Source organism: Elephas maximus, chromosome 22 (genome assembly GCF_024166365.1).
Source record: "Elephas maximus indicus isolate mEleMax1 chromosome 22, mEleMax1 primary haplotype, whole genome shotgun sequence".
NCBI lineage: Eukaryota > Metazoa > Chordata > Mammalia > Proboscidea > Elephantidae > Elephas > Elephas maximus.
This window is the reverse complement of record NC_064840.1, coordinates 48346198-48365905: the sequence shown is the minus strand read 5'-3', so window position 1 is coordinate 48365905 and position 19708 is coordinate 48346198. Positions and strand designations below refer to the sequence as shown.

At 41.5% G+C, this 19708-nt stretch overlaps 1 protein-coding gene across 3 annotated transcripts in view; it reads left to right on the top strand.

The window, feature by feature from the left end:
• Positions 1-19708, top strand: part of DOCK5 (dedicator of cytokinesis 5) — a 274051-nt gene that overhangs the window by 189204 nt on the left and 65139 nt on the right. For all 3 annotated transcript variants that reach the window (XR_007515000.1, XM_049866956.1, XM_049866957.1), the window contains 8 exons: positions 1168-1272; positions 6719-6860; positions 9733-9814; positions 10580-10664; positions 11112-11198; positions 12613-12789; positions 17442-17525; positions 18195-18332. Coding sequence is in view for 2 of the 3 variants with exons in the window: in XM_049866956.1 (XP_049722913.1) it covers positions 1168-1272; positions 6719-6860; positions 9733-9814; positions 10580-10664; positions 11112-11198; positions 12613-12789; positions 17442-17525; positions 18195-18332 (900 nt within the window). In the remaining variant the exon portion in view is untranslated. The remainder of the gene's footprint in view (positions 1-1167; positions 1273-6718; positions 6861-9732; positions 9815-10579; positions 10665-11111; positions 11199-12612; positions 12790-17441; positions 17526-18194; positions 18333-19708) is intronic.

Here is a 19708-nt window from a genome sequence, read left to right as displayed (position 1 = left end):
AAATCGAGAATGCATTGTGTTGGGCACATCTGCTGCAAAGACCTCTTTAAAATGTTAAAAAGCAAAGATAGTACCTTGAGGACTAACGTGTGCCTGACCCAAGCCATATTTTTGATTGCCTCATATGCATGTGAAAGCTAGGCAACAAGGAAGACCAGAGAACAATTGAGACCATTGAATTATGGTGTTGGAAAAAAATACTGAATATACCATGGACTGCCAGAAGAACAAACAAACCTGTCTTGGAAGAAGTACAGCCAGAATGCTCCTTAGAAGCAAGAATGGCGAGACTGCATCTCACTTACCTTGAACATGTTATCAGGAGAGACCAGTCCCTGGAGAAGGACACCATGCTTGGTAAAGTAGAGGGTCAGTGAAAAAGAAGAAGACTCTCAACGAGATGGATTGACACTGTGGCTTAAGTATCAACAGGCTTAAGCATGATTGTGAGGATGGTGCAGTACTGGGCAGTGTTTCATTCTCTTGTACATAGGGTTGCGATGAGTCAGAACCAACTTAGTGGCACCTAACAACAATGACAACCATTGTGAGAGGACTTTGAGAGGGGTTTAGGGGCATTCCTCCAAACGCCAAGGTACTGGCTACCTATCTTGTTTTCCTTAAGGCTGGCTGTAACTATGAGCCATATCTGGGAAGCCACCCCTCTTGTAAAGAATTGGAGATAGAGGTGGTACCAAATACTGAAAAACAAAACATCACCACCACCTCTGGGCACTTGCAACTGAACCAGTGACTTTAATCCAAATCACCTGTTTGAATCAGAAAGGTCTTTTCTTCTCCCTTGTGTCTTTGGTTAAGGGCAGCCACCTTCCATGAACCTCGGGAAGTACTTCCAATCTTTTAGGGGTCCTGAACCTCCTTGGAGAAACTGGTGACAGCTCTGCACAGCCTCCCTACACAGAAGAGCACACGTGAACATCATTCCACACGTGCTTTCAGGGACTCACGGACTCTCCAAGGCTGATTCATGGACCCCTGGTCCAGAACATCTGATCTAAGTAAAGGATAATACTTGTGCCTACAAGATATTTTACAAAGACCTTTCATTTTCTCCATGTTACACTGGAAACAGCAAAGAATCTGACCTTTTTTTCCCCCAACAGCATCCTTGTAACCTTCCAATGGAATGTCTTTCTTTGTTTTCAGAAAAAAAGAGCCTCGTTTTATGAGAACATCATTAAGGCAATGAGGCCTCAGCCTGAATACTTTGCTGTTGGATACTATGGACAGGGCTTTCCTTCCTTCCTACGGGTAAGAAATCTGAGGGTGGTCCACAAAGCCATTAAGCCATGTCATCTTAAAGAGGAAATGTGTTGATCTCATTCCCAGATGGGCAGCAGTGTGTGAGCAGCTGCCGACCCATGTTCTCACTGTGGGAGGTTTGGGAGGGAAACTGCTTCCTGCACTGCCAGACTCGCCCCTTCTCCTCACCCCACACCCCCGGACACTACTGATCCGCTGGCAGACCTTTAGTAAAATGACTTTTCCCAGGTGGGATGAAAAGGGAACAACGGAACCACCCCTCCATTAGTCTGCTGCTACAGGTCAAGCTGAGGAAAAGTGTGGATTGATGTATTTAGTTGTTCATTTTATTTCCAGCCAGAGCTAGTTTGAGTGCAAATATCCCAAGGACAAGACTGGAAGAGTTTCACTAAAATAAAAGTAGTTTTGTTGTAACAGTGAAAAGAAGGCTGATTTTTTTTTCTCAAAAATTTTTATAATGTGATGTTATTTTACAATGAAAAGAATTTTAAAAAAGAAAGATATAGTGCTAATTACAGTGAGGCATAGTCCTCCCCTCGTGAATTTTGCAACCTAATGGGGGAGATGTTAATTAAGTAATCACACAAATAAACGTAAAATTGAAACCAAGAAAGGTATTAGGTACTGTAAGAGTCTATAATCAGGCAGTTTTTGTCCAAGTGTAATAAAAAGCTATGGTTCACACAAATTCACCTGTATGTGAATGTTTTGTAGCAGCTTTATTCATAGTCAGCAAAGACTGGATACAACCTAAATGTCCCTCAACTGGTGAAAATTACAAAAAAAAACCAGTTACCATCGAGTTGATTCCAACCCATGGCGACCCCAGGTGTGTCACAGTAGAAACTGTGCTCCATAGGGTTTTCAATGGCTAATTTTTCCAAAGCACATCCTGAAGTGTAAATAAACTGTGGTATATCCATGGAATACTACTCAAAAATATTAAACTATGAACTCCTGATATACACAGCCACACAGAAGAATCTCAAAGGCATTATGCTGAGTGAAAGAAGTTAGACTTAAAAGGCTACATATTCTGTGATTTTATTTATATGACATTCTTGCCGAGGCAACACTATAAAGGCAGAAAATACATCAGTGCTTATTTGGGAGTCGGGGATAGGTTGGGCTACAAAAGGGCATGGGGAAATTTTGGGCAGTGATGAAACTGTTCTGTGTCTTGATTGCGGTCACGATTATATTCATCAAAACTCCAAAAAATACACATTAAACAGGATAAATTTTACTGTATGCAACTTATATCTGCGTTTCTTTAAAAAGAAAAAAAAGTCATGAAAGACTTCTAGTAACTTTAAGCTTCAACTGCAGTCTGAAAAGTGAGCTGAGAGTTGAGGTAAAGAGGATAGGAAAGAATCTTCCAGGCAGAAGAAACAGCACACAAGAGCACTGCAAGTGCCTAGAGATGAAAGCAGGCTACTGCAGCTGGAACCAAGAGAGCTGGGCTGTCTTGTCTGCATCCTGAGAGGAGCAGGGAAACTGTTGGGAAGATCATCTGACTTTGGTATGGTGAATGGGTGGGAAGCATGTATAGATAGACTACTAAGAGACTACTGCAGGTATCTGTGTAATCTGGACCAGTGGTGACTTCAGAGAGAAGTGAAAAGATTAGAGTGATTAAGTCAACAGCATTTGATGCTTGATTGGATAATTGGGAGAGGAAGAGAGAGGTGTCAGCAATGATTCCTAGGTTTCTGGCCTGTGTAATTGGAGGGCCACGGACCCCATTCTGTAAGACAACATACTGGGAAAAGATAACGCCATGAAGGAGAGACTAAATCCATTCATTAAATAAGTATTTACTGAAATCCTGTTAACTATGCGTATTGTACTGGAGGCAGAGTTTAAAACAAACCAATGAACCAATGTCTTAGAAATTATGGAGCTTATATTCTATCCTGGAGGGCTAGACATAAAGTAGCTAGTTATGATTTTTAAAAAAAGGTAAAATATTTAGTATATCAGATGGCATAGAACAGCGCCTCATTTAATGTAGATACTCAGTAAGTATCATGGAGAAAAATGAATCAGGAAAGGTAGACGAAGAGGCAGTGGTGGGGAATAGAATAGCAATTTTAAAAAGAACAAACAGGAAAGACTTCAATGAGAAAGTGACAATTGAGCAAAAATCTAAAAAAGAGTGAGAGAACAAGCCATTAGCTATCTAGAGGACAGTGGGGGTCTTAGACAGTGAGATGGAGAAGGATGAACAAGAGGCCAAGTAGGAGAATGGGTATCAGAGAAGTAGTAGGACCAGATTACTTAGGGCCTTTGAGATCTTTATAAGTTGTTTATAAAAGTCTGGGTTTGGACATAAGGGTCGCTATGAGTCGGAATCGACTTGACAGCACCGGGTTTGGTTTTTTGGTTAGCATGAGGTAAATTTGGAAAATCCAAAATATGTTAGCAAGCAATTTGATATATGGGTCTGGAACTCAAAGGAGAGTTCTAGGCTGGGGATAAAAATCAGTGAGTCACTTATATGAGATGGCCTAGAGAGAGAACACAAGGAAAATAGAGGGTCTGTGAGGAGGCTTGTAGAAGTTTCTATCTTAGCTTTGCTATTAATCTGGGTATCCTAATCAAGCTGAGATGATAATTATGCCTACCCTATTTGTTATATTTAGGAGCCTGGGGGCACAGTGACTAAGTGCTCAGCTGGTAAGTAAAAAGTTGGTGGCTAACCCACCCACCAGCTCCATGGGAGAAAGACCTAGCAATCCAGTCCCCTAAAGATTACAGCCTAGAAAACCCTATGGAGCAGTTCTGTTCTAGCACATGGGATTGTATGAGTCGGAATCCACTAGACAACACCTGACAACAACAGCTTATTGTATAGGAGTCCCTGGGTGGTGCAATGGTTAAGCACTCAGTTACTATCTGAGAGATTGGTGTTTTGAATTCACCCAGAGGTACCTCAGAAGAAGGACCTGGCGATGTACTTCTGAAAAATTGTAGCCACTGAAAACCCTTTGGAAAACGGTCCTGCTGTGAAGCCCTTGGGGCCACCATGAGTCAGAATTGACCCAAGAACAACTTTTTTTTTTTTTACCTGTTGTATATGACTATTATGAGTACCACCTGAAATAACAGATATGAAGTAGAAGACTGTAGTAGTTCAGTGAAAACAAGAACACTGGACTTTCAAGTTCAAAGAATTGGGGTGTGAGTCATCTGCTGAGTGCTGTGTGATTTTGCCTACATCTCATAACCACTAAGTCTTGGTTTTCTTACCCATAAGTTGGAGAAATAATGCCACATCACAGGTTGTTTTGAGAATTAAATAAATAATGTGTGGGAGTGCTTTGTAAACTGTAGATTGTAGATGTTATGTGTTGTTAAAGTGTGCTGAAAAATATAAAACCCTAATGAACGATGTATTCTAAATGCTCTTTCATATTATAGACTATGTCCTCAAACTCAGAATATATAAAATTATATTATTGTCTTACTCCCACCCCCAACCAGGTCTTCTCGTCTGTCAGTGGCACCATTGCCTTTGCTACTGTTCTCAGAATCCTTTGACTCCCTAATCTCCTCTGCCATTCACACACAGTCAAACACCAGCTCCTGTTACTTCTTCTCCCACTCAGAACTGCCTGTGGTCCCTTCAGTAGACATGTACTGCATTCTCCCATTAGGTCTTCTAAAGCACTTACGTCATGTTCTCCATCACTCCATAACCTCCGGTGATTCCCCAGGCCTTTGAAACCTATGCATGCCTTTCAAGGTATTTCATACCCTGGCCCTTCCTACCAGCCTAAGCTTATTTCTTCTACCTGAACGCTGTAGTTTATGCCCCTGGGTCTTATTCTTTCTTTCCTTTATCATACCTGGTGTCCTCTCTCCTTCCCTTTACCTCGCCTTGTCCATCTAGGCTTAAGTCCCCTGTCTTCCTTGAAGCCTTCTCTTTCCAGCCAAGTTCATACTTGATTGCTTCTCTGATTCATTTCACAATTACTGTCTGTATCATATAATTAGCGTTTTATTTACTCTGATCCCTTGCCAAGCACAGTTCTGCCTCAGTGATGGAATTTCATAACACCTGAATCAGTCACATAGGTCTTTCCCAGCTTGGGAAATTTTTATGATCTATTCCAAAAGATCTAGCAATTTTTACTCCCTCCGTTGTTGTGTCTAGAGGTATATTGCCTTCTCAGAGCTTATACTATTTAAAATTACAAAGTTTACTAATTTTTTACTTGTTTTTTATTTTCCTCCACTAAAAAGAGCAGGGTATCTTCAAGTCCAGTATATCTCTACTATTTGTTAAAAAAAAAATTTTTTTAACTTTATCATGGTAAAATATATATAATAAAGCATTGCCATTTTAATAGTTTTTAAGTTTGCACATCAGTGATGTTAACTACATTCATCAAGTTGTGTAGCCATCACCACTATCCATTTTCGTATGTTTTTATTCACCCTAAACAGAAACTCAGTACTCCTTATCAGTATTTGTGATATGAATGGAGCAGTGATTTTTCTTGGATAAGTGATTTTTAAAAGCATGTAAGACCACGTATGTATAACTTTTACTTAAAAATGAATCATGTGAGGCTAACAGTGCAAACTACTCTGCAGTGACGATCAGATGAGCAGATACCTTCAAAACAGAGCTAAATTTGTACTTGCACAGGTGACAACCACTGTGAGACAACTACTCCCTTGCCTACAGCCTAGGAAATTTCTTCAGCACCATTTGTTAAAAAAAAAAAATCGTTTTATTAAAGAGAAAATGCTGCATTTTAGAATTGAGGAAATCGTATTCAATGTAGTTACTTTCTTTTAAATTGTTTCCATCCACAGTGATTTTCAGGATTATCTAGGGATCGCTGTAAGCTATTTGCTACCTGTGTGCCGTGCCATGTGGTTACTGTATCACTGTGTCTGAAGACATATGGATTCTGTTCTTAGTATCATGCCCTCGAAGGCAGTGCCATTCCAAGTGCCGGTCCATAAACTGTAACTGGATCATAATGCGATAAGGAGCTTGTACCCAAATGTAAATCAAAGTGCTGCCATCTCTCATCAAGAAAGTCTATGAAAAAAAATACCAGCGTGAATTAAACAGCATGCCCAGTGATGTAGTTGATTTACATTGGGGCACAAAGTTCTTATTTCCTTGCAGATCAGTACAGGCCATTTGCAGACTGGCTGTGGTCCACAGACCCCACTGAGTAGCCTGCTCTAGGTATTTTGTCTGTCTGTGACTTAACTCTGCAAATAAACCAAATGCCCTTGTCAAGGATCAGATACGATGGTTGTTGCTGGGCGGCATGTAAGAGTTACTCAGTGAGACTTGATGGTAGATTAAACTTTGACTGGGGTACAGTGGCTTCCTCAGGACCAAGGTCTCCAGTTCTCCCTTCCCTCTTCATATTTAATTGTTACACTTTCTGCCTCTGACCTGCAGAATAAAATCTTCATCTACCGGGGGAAGGAGTATGAGAGACGAGAAGACTTCAGCCTGAGGTTACTGACCCAGTTCCCCAATGCAGAGAAGATGACCAGCACCACGCCCCCTGGAGAGGACATCAAGAACTCCCCAAAGCAGTGTATCCTTGCCAAGGGGAAGCATGGCCTGAGTCTGGAACCTGGTAGAGCACCAGCTAAACCAGAGAAGCTAAGGAGCACAGTACCTTTTCAGAAAGCAAATACGGCCTATGTCCTCAGATCACCCATGTAACTGTTCTGACTCGGTGTCCCATTTTATTTTAAATCCTTGAACTCTGATGTCATTAGCTGGTGGTTATGAAGTACAGTAAAACCGTTGAGAGCCAGAACCTGTGTAAGGTGGAAACCTGGCAGAGAAGGAAAATGCAAATATTTTCCTTAATAGAGAGCAATAGAAAAATGGTAAGAGTGAACCGTCAGAGATAAAAACTTGCAAGACCCAGAAAAACAAGGTAGTCCAACTGAGTTTCAGCTCTCCTCAGTTTCACTGCGTTTTCCACTAATGTCGAGTGATAGAAAAGTGGTAAGAAAGCACCCTGCCAAAGACAGGAAACTTGCAAGGCCCAGAAAAACAAGGCATTCCTGTTGAATTCTGGCTCTCATAGGGTTTCACTGTATTAATAGGCAAGAGATGATAAGTAGATCTTGAATATGAAAGGGTATGTTTTATAATCATATGGGCAGCTTGAGGAGCAGATAGACTTACTTTTCTGGATTCTGGTTAAAGACACGTAGCTCTTTTTTGTAGTATGTAGTGATTTATTGAAATATCAATTACATGCTTAAAAAAAGAAAACTAATGCTCATGGCTTCAACTAAAGACCTTATGAAATTAAACGGTATTCTAAGAGAGGTAGATAGACAAATAGCCATTGTGTCAAGGCTCCTCAGCCAGACTCCCTGGATTAGAGTCCCATTTCCATTACTTACTGTGTAACTCTGGGCAAATTACTTAACTTCTTTGTGCCTCAATTTTCTCATTTATAAAACGGGAATGGTAATAGTTGTTCCTCCTAGAGTTTTTGTTGGAGCCCTGGTGGCGCAACGGTTCAGAGCTCGGCTGCCAGCCAAAAGGTCAGCAGTTCGAACTCACTAGCTGCTCCTTGAAAACGCTATGGGGCAGTTCTACTCTGTCCTATAGGGTCGCGATGAGTTGAATTCAACTCAACAGCAACAGGTTTAGAGTTGTAAAGACTCGTTGAGTAAATGTATGTAAGACACTTAGAACAGTGCCACACACATAGTAAAAAGTCAGCAAAAGTTAACCGTTACTACAGATCTGGATTGATAAATACCTATAGAGAAACAGCTACAGATCAGTAGACAAGCACCTCAAAAGTGAAGAGTAGTAGTGGCTGATAACACCCCGTAGAAGCTTGGAGAAGAAAGATCCTCCAAGGTCATTTCTGTTTTGGGTTATAGAGGTTCAGGAAACAACTGGGGAGCCTGCTTTGTGTGGGAATGAAGGAGTTCTTCAAGACCTGGATTTAGAGGCTAAGTCCTGGTCCCGGGCCACAGTAATCTTCTGTGTAGTCATCTGACCTTGCCCAAGTAGCTTCATTTCCCTACACCTTGGTTTCCTTATCTAGAAGGAAAGGCTGTGTTTATTTCTTTTAAATACATAATAGCTCTTTTGTGAGAATCATAAAAAAATTAAGTTTTTTTTTTTAAATGTGAAAATGCTTTGTGAACTATGACCATTAAGGCATAACCCAGTTGTCATCAGATTTTGTGATACATAAAACTCCCATGGAGACGTGCAGAGATGCTAATTCAGCAGCACTGGGGTGGTACCCACATCTGCACGTTGAACAAGTCCCAGGTAATTCTGGTGCCAGTGTGGTCAGCAGGCCTGACTTTGAGAAATGCTGGTAGAGTCACTGTTATGTCTAGACCTGAGTACTTTAAACTCTAGTTTAAATGCTGTAGACATTGACAGTACATCTGTACAGGTGGAAAAAAGTCATTTCTAAGATCTGATCATTATATCAGAGAAGGAGGCCTTAGTGCTGACCTGGTTTTGAAGCCTGACTTCACCACTCACCAGTTGTGTGATCTTGGCTTTTAAGTTCTCTAAGCCTTGAATTTTTAATCTATGAAAGGATACTAATAACATTCATCTCGTAGAGTTGTTGTACGTATTGGAGATAACATTCCTACCACCTACTACAGGGCCCAGCTATGGCGATCCATAAACAAGTGATATCCAAAGATAAATGAAATTCCTTTTGCCTGAGCTCTAGAGTCTAGCAGTTCTATAGGAATGCTTATCCAAAAATAATTTTCAAAGCAATTTCTAATCACCTGCTTCCTGGTGTTGAATAAATGTCTATTTTCCTGTGGTGGAGTCCCTGGGTGGTGCAAACATTTAAGCACTCATCTGCTAACCGAAGGTTGGAGGTTTGAGTCTACCCAGAGATGTCACCCAGGAAACGTCTGGTGAACTGCTTGTGAAAAGTCAGCCATTGAAAGCCCTATGGAGCAATTTACTCTGGCAATGCTCTGGAGCCAGACTTCCTGGATTAGAGTCCCATTTCTGTCACTTACTGTGTAACTTTGGACAATATTACTTAACTTCTTTGTGCCTCAGTTTTCTCATCTCTAAAATGGGAATGATGATAATTCTTCCTCCTAGAGTTTTTGTTGGAGCCCGGGGGCACAGTGGTTAAGAGCTCGGCTGCTGACCAAAAGGTCAGCAGTTCGAATTCACCAGCTGCTCCTTGGAAACCCTATGGGGCAGTTCTGTAACAAGGTCGTTTGCTAGATGTCCAGTCAAAAATGTCCTGGAATTAATTAATAAGCCATTTTTGTAATTTGTAAGGGAACACCATTTTCAGTGCAGTCAGCATTTGGATAAAAAAAATGTTTGGTGACAGGCCATTTCCATCTGTGAAGCAGGAGAAACAGGTGGTACTTTCTGCTTACAAAGCCATCATGGCCCCAGCCCCGTCCCTTCCTTAACAAGCTTCTCAGACATGCAGTGCTTCACCGTGAAGCCAGTCATGAGCCTGCCACCTGGCTACAAAGACAAACCAGTGCCCGAGCAGATCTTGAAGTAAGTGGTTTCTTTTTAAGACATTTGTCTCCCTCACACTCTTTATCTAGGAGAACATCATTATCAAAGCCTTAAATTTGTTACAGTTTGCAAGATCTATTGTTTATCCCATTTTGAGTGACATAAAGCTTGGTGACTCAAAGGGTTTTTTTTTTTTTCTTTTTTATTGTAGTTTACAGAACAAACTAGCTTCTCATTAAACAGTTAGTACACATATTGTTTTATGACAACCCCATGACATGTCAACACTATCCCTTCTCGACCTTGGGTTCCCCATTACCAGTTTTCCTGTCCCCTCCTGCCTTCTAGTCCTTGCCCCTGGGCTGGTGTGCCCCTCAAAGGGATTTTTTATGTTCGTTTTTTAGGCTGGGGGAAATCAGGAATTTCAGTTCTAGGTGTCTGGTCCTCCAGCTCTTATTTCCACTGGGGAGCGTTCACTGAGTAGTAGCTGACTTCCCGTTGGCTGGTGAGGTCCCCGGTGACATAAGTCCTTCTCTTGAGAAGCTGGCGGGGTTGATAGAACTGATACAAAGCTCCACAATAAGACTGCACATATAGATGTAAATACACGTACCATTCCAAGTTGGGAGCTGTGGTATATAGGAATGTTTGAACGTGAAATCAAATCAAACCGTACACCGCCTCAAACTTTTCACTGTGAAGACTATGTCGGTTTTACAATAGCTTAATGGGTAAAAATCAAACTGTAGAAGATGAAGTCAGAACAGAGAGGAAATACAGCATTGTTGCTTTGTCCTTCCCTAGCTACTACAGAGCCAATGAAGTGCAGCAGTTCAAATATTCCCGGCCATTCCGGAAAGGAGAAAAGGATCCAGACAATGAATTTGCTGTGAGTCCACCCCTTTTACCCACTAAGACAAGGTAAAATTGACATCTAAAATTGAGGCCTTACAGCTAACCCGCCTATGCAGCAGAACTCCTGGCAGCCCTAGCAGCAGAGGCTCCTTGTGCTTATTACCTAGACAGCAGCCTGTCATCTCAGTGGAAAGCTCTGGACTGAAGAGTCCAGCAACTGGCTGTGCTCCTGGGCCTGCTATTAACATGGCCTTGGGCAAGTCCCACCTCCCTAGACCTCAAGTTTACCATCTGTGGAGAGTGAGAGGATTTGAGTAGATGATCCATTTCAGCTTTAAACACCCCAGATCCTTAAATTTTATGAGAGTATTTGTCCCATTTATTAAGGAGGCATTTGGGAATAGAATCTCATTTAACTAAGCCACGGAGTTTTGCTCTTTTGCCTGGGAACAACATTTCACATTTTCCTTCCTTACGCCAGACCATGTGGATTGAAAGGACCACGTATACGACTGCATATACCTTTCCTGGGATTCTCAAGTGGTTTGAAGTCAAACAGATTTCAACAGTGAGTCATTTGAAATTGGAACTCAGAAAAATCTCTTCTGTCACCAAATATAATAACAGCCTTTGTTAAATTCCCCCTCCAATTCTCACTAGCTTAGCTAGCCTCCTCTGGCCAACATCATTTTTTCAAAAGGGAAATAAAGGACATGCTTGTATAATAGAACTCTTTATAAAACCGATGTTACAACACCAACCCTAAAGGTTACTCACAGTGAATGACTCCTTTATGAGCAAATGAGTGTTTTCTGCTCAACGATCCTGCCATTGTCCAAAAACAATTTTTGAAATGCCTCTTTTGAGTTTCCTGTCAATCACATTCTCCTGTTCTAAAACCTTTCCTGTTCTTTTATTCTTAGCAAATTATGTCACCAGTCATCCTGGACACCTCCTTCTTTACCACCCCCAAAGGCTGCCTCTTTTACCCCCTTAATAATTATTAAGCCTGTTTTCTTTGTTTCTAGTTCTCCTACTACTACACTGTTTCTGGTCCTTCATTCATGTCTGGCTGATGCCCTTGAAAAAGCCTCCTAAATTGGTCTTCCTGTCTTGCCTTCTCTTCATTTTCCTCACTGTCTTAGAGTGTGAATTCTATAGTGGAAACTTGACCATAACACTCTGAGGTGAAAGCCTCTCAGTGGCTCCCCAGTGTCTAGGGTATAAAGCCCACACTTCTTAGCACACACAGGCAGGGCCTATTGTCTCGGTTTTGCACCTCATCTCCTACCACTCCTACCTTGTCCTATGGACTCTACAAGAACTAATCTACTCGTTCATGCTGTCTCAATCCTCCATAACACTGAGTCATCTCATCTGCCTGGAATGCCTCTCCCCACTTCTAAACTTAACCAACTCCTATTGAGATTCAATTCAGGCACCAGCGTCTCCAGGAAGCCATCACTGAAACAGCCAAGCAGAGTTAGGTGCCCTTTCTCTGTGCCCCATAGCACCATGGAATATTTTATATCTTGAGACCTCATAAAGCCATAAGCTCCTCCCAGACTTAAATTATATTTTAATCGTTTTTGTGTCTTTGGATAAGCTGTCCTGCTGTTCATTGTCATTAATCTTCTGAAAACTTTCTCTAGAAGCTCTACTCAGAGAATTATCATTATTACAGCTCCGCGTTTTTCCTCTCACAATTTCTATAGTTCCAATTTTTAAGTCATCATTGTGCTTTCTAGAAGAAATAGCTTATTTTGCAGCTTACCAACACCAGTTCAAGTAAATGGGTCATCCAAATAAACATGAACAAGACAAGCAGAGCTTAACTGTCCTATAAAAAAAATAAAAATAAAAACACTGTCCTATAGGTGGTAGGTAATTTATACTGTTTGAGAGGAATGCTTAAGCTTTTTCCAGTCTTTGCTGTGGAGTTCACGAAGTACCCTTCTTCTCTGGTGCTTTCCATCTCTCAGGAGGAAATCAGCCCTTTGGAGAATGCCATAGAAACCATGGAGCTTACCAACGAGAAGATCAGCAACTGTGTTCAGCAGCATGCCTGGGACCGGTCGCTCTCTGTGCACCCGCTCTCCATGCTGCTCAATGGCATTGTAGACCCAGCTGTCATGGGGGGATACTCCAACTATGAAAAGGTAGGCAGGGTCTCAAGAACCCCACAGGACACACAGGCCTGGAGCGTTTCCATGGCTACCTCAGTGACACTGTGTGATTGGTGAATTAGTTTCTTGTACCTTCTCTGACAGTTAAGCACTGGCTGCTAACCAAAGGGTTGGCAGTACGAATCCATCCAGTGGCTCTGTGGGAGAATGACCTGGCTATCTGCTCCCGTAAAGATTGCACCCTAGAAAACCCTATGAGGCAGTTCTTCTTTATCACATGGGGTCGCTATCAGTTGAAAATTGACTCTATGGCACCTAACAACAACAACAGACCTCTTTATTAATGAGTAGGTCGAATTAATGAAAAGATTGTCCTCGACCTCACACCTGCTAGAGACAGTCAGGAAGCCAGCCAACGTTAGGCTACAGCCTAGTAAGAGTCACTGAAAGAAGATCAACCCACTATTCTCTGTCCCATTCCCTCTCTCCCCTAGAAAAAAGCAAGCCAGTGGTTAGGCCCGGGAACTCAGGATGCTCTAGAAATAGAGCAGCATTTGTGGGGAAGGCAGAGCCACATTCTATTTAGAATTATTTTCCAACAACTCCACCCCTGACTTCATGGGTGCTCTAGGTTATGCAGAGCCCTAGTGGTGCAGCAGTTAAGAACTACAGCTGCTAACCAAAAGGTCGGCAGCTCGAATCCACCAGCTTCTCCTTGGAAACCCTATGGAGCAGTTCTACTCTATCCTACAGGGTCACTATGAGTCAGAGTTGGCTCAGTGGCAGTGGGTTTTTTAATAGGCTACATGAACAAATGGTGGGCCGGACCCCACGATTAAATTGGTTCAACTAAGTGTCGTATCTGTTATTCTGGGGAGGGGGGGGACATGAAAGGAGCCCTCACCACATTTTAATTCATTGCATAGGGTTTGAATAGAGCACCATTTAAAACTTAGGTCATACATTCAGTACATATTAAGTAAAATTAATAGATGTAGGATTTTGAACTGTTAGGACAACTTTTCAGGGGCTAAATAATTTTGAATTATTTCTTTTTCTTGAATATAAAACAAACGTTTGGAAAGTAAACCCCTGTGGAGAAGCCTGGACAGTGAGTGGAAAGAAAAGGAGTTTGCTGGGAAGGGTGAGAGGGCATTCAGGGGGCTGATGCTTTTATTTCTTTTTGCACATAATGTCCTAAGAGGAACGTGGGCTTTGGTGTGGCTCATCGCAGTGACCCAATTCTGCTTTCCACTGGCCACTGTTGTGCTGTTGGGCAAGATACTTACACCACTCTCAGCTCCAGGTTTCAGATCTGTAACGAAGCTGAAGCTTGAAGAGATATCTTACAGGAGGAACATCATACGGTGTTTGACACATAGTTGGGACTTCATGAATGCTGGTTTCCTTCCCATCTCCCTCAGTCCACTGGGAGCAGAGTGTGTACTTGGCGTGTTTTCCATGAGTCGTGCTGCCACTGCTATGACTGTGACTGCCGCTGCAATGCTCTTCTTCTCTTTTCTCTTCAACTCTGTAACTTTCTTCTCTGTTACCACGCTCAGCGGCTGGGACAGACTCAGCAAATGCCTGAGAGAAGGTCTGGTTTACACATGTTGGGTTTTAGTTACAATTTCCAGTGTCACAGTGGAAGTCAGTACAAAAAATAGGATTCAAGATACAAAAGGCTTTTTATACTATAATGATTTCTGTGTATATTTTTTCTTATAAGTTATCTGATACCAATTTTGGTGTTTTTCCCAAGTATTAATTTGTACAGAATGCCCCTAAACTCGGATTCATATATACGAATATCTGAATAATATATAAGGTTCATGTAAGTTTTCCAATGTGATAGTTTTCTAATTGAAAAATAAGAAAGGAAAGAAGCGAGGATGGAGAGACTTTCTTTCACATACTTTGGACATGTTATCAGCAGAGACCAGTCCCTGGAGAAGGACATCATGCTTGGTGGAGGGTCAGAAGCAGAGAGGAAGACCCTCAACGAGATGAACTGACACAGTGGCTGCAACGATGGGCCCATGCATAACAATTGTGAGGATGGTGCAGGACCCGACAGTGTTTCGCTCTGTTGTACAGGGGGTTGCTATGAGTCAGAACCAAGTCAACAGCACCTAACAAGAACACTTGGCCTCAATCATAATGTGACAGAAAAGACAAATCTGGATCAGATTATTCTAACACTGTAATTTTTGTCACTGGAAACAAAAAGTCATGCTCCTGCCAAAAAAAAAAAAAAATAAGAAAGATATACAGGCAAATAAATAAATTTCAGAACCTTTAGCTTGAAATACTGATTTACACTTTAAATTAGTATATTTGACTTTACACATATTAAGCATAAGAAAAAGTCAAACTCATTAATCTCCATGATCTGTTGCAACCAGTTGGGAAATCTATTATTACATACCTGATACAGGTGACCTATTTTATTTTTTTATAATTTATTTTTGTTGTTGAGAATATACACAGCAGGACATAAATCAATTCAACAGTTTCTACATGTACAATTCAGCGACATGGATTACATTTTTTGAGTTATGCAACCATTCTCACCCTTTCGTTAACATAAACTCACTGTCCCCTAAGGTTCCTATCTAACCTTTAAAGTTGCTGTTGTCGGTTTGATCCCATATAGATTTTTCTTAAGAGAGCATAATGCTCAAGGCAGATATTCTTTACTAGTTAACGTATTGTTTGGTTTTAAGAAGACTTCAGGGAATATTTTTGGTTTAAGGTTTAAAGATGATCTTAGGGCAGTAGTTTTGAGGGCTTATCCAGCTTCTGTGGCTCTAGAAAGTCTGGATTCCATGAGAATTTTAAATTTTGTTCTACATTTTCCCCTTTTGGAACAGGATTCTTCTACAGAATCTTTGAACAAAATGTTCAGTAATGGTAGCCAGGCATAGATGACCTATTTTAAACCAGCCCATTATTCATTGCATGAACACAGGAGCTGTTTTCTGTGATTCCTCAGCCCTTTCTCTTTTGAGGCAGGACTCTGCTGGAAAAATGAATTTCAGAGCATACAGCTCTGATGCTGCCTGACCCAACTGATGCCTTAGGAATTTAAGTACATATAATATGTTAAAATTTTTTTTAACTTTAGAAACCTTAAACTGCTTGTATCTGAAGGTTGTTGTATGCTTTCGAGTTGATACTTACTGACTCATAGTGACCATATATGGCAGAGTAGAACTGCCCCATAGGGTGTAATCTTTGTGGGAGCAGATCTCCAGGTCTTTTCTCCTGATGAGCAGTTGGTAGGTTTGAACCACTGACCTTTCGGTTAGCAGCTGAGTATTTAACCATTGCGCTACCAAAACCAAAAAACAAACCCATTCGCATCAAGTCGATTCTGACTCATAAGGACCCTGTAGTACAGAGTACAACTTCATGGAAGCAGACTGCCATATCTTTTTCTGTTGGAGTACCTGGTAGGTTCAAACCACAGACCGTTCAGTTAACAGCCAAGTGCTTAACCACTGTGCCACCACAGTTCCTTTATGGAACCATCAGGGCTCCTTTGGAAAAATTAAGACAAAGATTTAAGCAAATACTGCTTTTTCATTTATTTCACCATCCCTTGAAAAATGAAACTGGCTAGAGTAAGCTATTTTGCAAGTGTATTTTGCAATACTTGGGCTACATACTCTGTGCCCAACAAGGTGAAGAGTTTGCACCTTCTTTGTTTTCCACGCAAAATGGGACGATCCTTTATATAACTATATCCCATAGCTTTAAGAACTCTTTGAGTTTCATGGTAATGGAGCAAAAGAAAGAGGGGAAACTTTAAAAGTTTTTCTTTGTAAGCACTTTTAGAAATGAAGGTTAAGGTGTAGGGAGAAAATACAGCTCCCATTTTGGGCTCTGTTGGAAATGTTTGCTGCTGTCTTGTTTTTCTTCTTTAGTCACTTCTGTCATTAAAATGGTAAGACCTGTGTTTGGAGTTGGAGTTTGGGCTTTATTTACTGGAGCCCCTGTTATAGTGCCTTCATTGGGGCAAGGGAGAGCCATGAATGTTTACCAACAATGTTAGGGGTGGTAGCATGGTACTGATGTGTAATAATAAGGGCACTCTGCATTTAATATTTTTAAGTCCTTTTCGTATGTATATCTCATTTCTGCCCTCAAAACAGGTTTTTGGGATAGGCGTTAGTAAGAAAGTATAGAAATTAATCCTCACTTTACATAGTGAAAAAATGGGTGCAGCCTGTATCACTAAGTGGGGCTAAAAAACTAACATTTTGTTCCTATTAATTTTGTGCCCTTTCCTTTATAATATCTATATGCTTAATTTAATCAGTAATCTTTAGATGTCGTTTCTTCGGAAATTTTAATATTTATGTTAATGAATGATATTTGGCTTTGTGGATGATTACTTGATTAATAAGAGTGTGTGTGGGGAGGGTGCTTGTTGAGAATATACTCGTTAGGAGTTTCATGATTCCAGAAAGACCACAGAATATAGCAAGTAATCTTTTCAAATTGTCCACACAGGTATAAGGGCTATTCTAGGAAGGGAATGAATTTTAAGTTAGATGTTCCTGGTTTATCAGGTAGAACGGTTGTCTTATCATCCTTCCCAGCTTTCCTCCTCCCTTTTAAGGTCAAATGCATAGGTAGGAATGTGTTCTAATGAATCCCTGCATTTGTTCTGTTTTTAGGCTTTTTTTACTGAAAAGTACTTGCAGGAGCATCCTGAAGACCAGGAGAAGGTTGAGCTGCTGAAGCGACTCATAGCATTACAGGTATATCACAAGGAGGATGTGTGACTGGACAGCTTGCCAGTGCGTACCACGGGCAGCCATAAGTCATGACTGGCAAGATGTTCTCTAGGGTTTAAATCTATAAGCCCGCTTCCAGGGTCCCCCCCCACCTTTTTTTTTAATCCTATGGAATCACATCCTTCTTTTGGGGTGGGGGAGCAAAGCAGCCAAGCCCTAGTAATAGCATTCAACTAAACCATACAGTGTTGAGAGGGACTTTCTTAGAGCCAAGACTAAAGTCCACAAATTGGTTTCCCGGCCTGTGTTTCCAGCTGACAGCTGTTGGCCTCATTTTTCTCTCTCACTACATCAGTATCAGTGGTAGAAAACGCAGCCATCAAATTAGGCTAAGGCTTACACCTGTCAGCTGCTCACCCACGGAAATGCCCCAGGATTCGGTTAGATTTGCCTCATCTATCAGCCCTTCCCCAGTGTTGGGCCTGCTGGTGTCACTGGTGGCTGTATTCTCTGGATTATTAATCCAGGTGTGTCCAGTTCACAAGCACTAAACTGAGAAGTCACATTCTCATTGGATAGCGCCGTTTGCCAGGTTACCTGTCCGTCCCCAGCACCCACTCTTCCCCAGCCTCCAAATCTAAATCATCCCTCTTCCCAAACCATATTTCATTCTTTTTATGCTCTTCTCTCCAGATGCCTCTGCTGACGGAAGGGATCCGCATCCACGGCGAGAAGCTGACAAAGCAGCTCAAGCCACTGCATGAACGGTTGTCTTCGTGTTTCCAGGAACTCAAGGAGAAAGTAGAAAAGCTCTATGGGGTTATAACTCTGGTAGGCTTCGTCCAGATAGCCTTCACCCTTTTTCATGTCTGTTTTACCTTTTCCGACATTGATTAGTTTTGTAAATGCCAAGCAAGTCATAATAACATAGGTGGGTATGCCTATACTTGGGGCGGGGGAGGGGGCATATTCTGCTGTTGGTCGTCTTGAACCAGCATTGTTTGAGAACTAGGTAGGAGTTCTCAAACTTAAGTGAGCATCAGGACCACCTAAAGGGCTTGTGAAAACACAGAAGTCTCCATCCCCAGAGTTTTCGATTCAGTAGGATTGGGTTGTTGGGTGCCATCAAGTCAATTCTAACTCATACTGACCCCATGTGACAGAGTAGAACTGCCTTATAGGGTTTTTTTCTCTTGGCTGTAATCTTACAATTCGCCAAGGCTTTCTCCCACAGAGCTGCCGGATGGGTTTGAACCACCAACCATTCAGTTAGTAGTTCAGCACTTAACCTTTGAGCCACCAGGGCTTCTTAGGGATTGAGGAAGACCAAAGTATCTGCATTCCTAACAAGGTCCCAGGTGATGCTGATGCTACTGGTCTGGGAACCCATCTTTGAGCACCACTATTCTACAGCTTGGAAACCCTGGTGGCTTAGTGGCTAAGAGCTGCGGCTGCTAACCTAAAGGTCAGCAGTTCGATTCCACCAGGTGCTCCTTGGAAACCCTGTAGGGCAGTTCTACTCTGTCCTGTAGAGTTGCTATGAGTCAGGATCGACTTGACGGCAACAGATTTTTTTATTCTAGAACTTGAGGTTTTCCTAATCCCAGACACTGGTTATTGTTTTCCTGTCTAACCCAATTCTTACAGTTTTTCCTAATCTTTATTTTCTATTTTGATGAAAAATTTAGTCTTCACACCTTTTAAGAACAGGAAGAATTGTGAATTACATTTTATAATGCATGTAGCTGATCTCATGAAGTTTTGACAGTTCTAACACATTTCTCATGGTTATAGTTTTCTTTTTTTCCTCCTGAGAATTTCAGTGGAGGGATGCAAGGGCTAACCTTTTTTCTCCAGCGATATATTATAGAGACCAGCTTCATTTACCTGCAATTTTTTTGCTTGAGATTACCCTGCTTTCTTCAACTGTCTTATTCTTTTTTTTTTTTATTATACTTTACGCAAAGGTTTATAGAACAAACTAGCTTCTCCTTGAACAGTTAATACACATATTGTTTTATGTGTACTAACTGGTTAACAACCCCACGACATGTCAACACTGTCCCTTCTCAACCTTGGGTTGCCTATTACCAGCTTTCCTGTCCGCTCCTGCCTTCTAGTCCTTGCCCCTGGGCTGATGTGTCCTTTTAGTCTCATTTTATTTTATGGGCCTGTCTAATCTTTGGCTGAAGGGTCAGCCTCGGGAG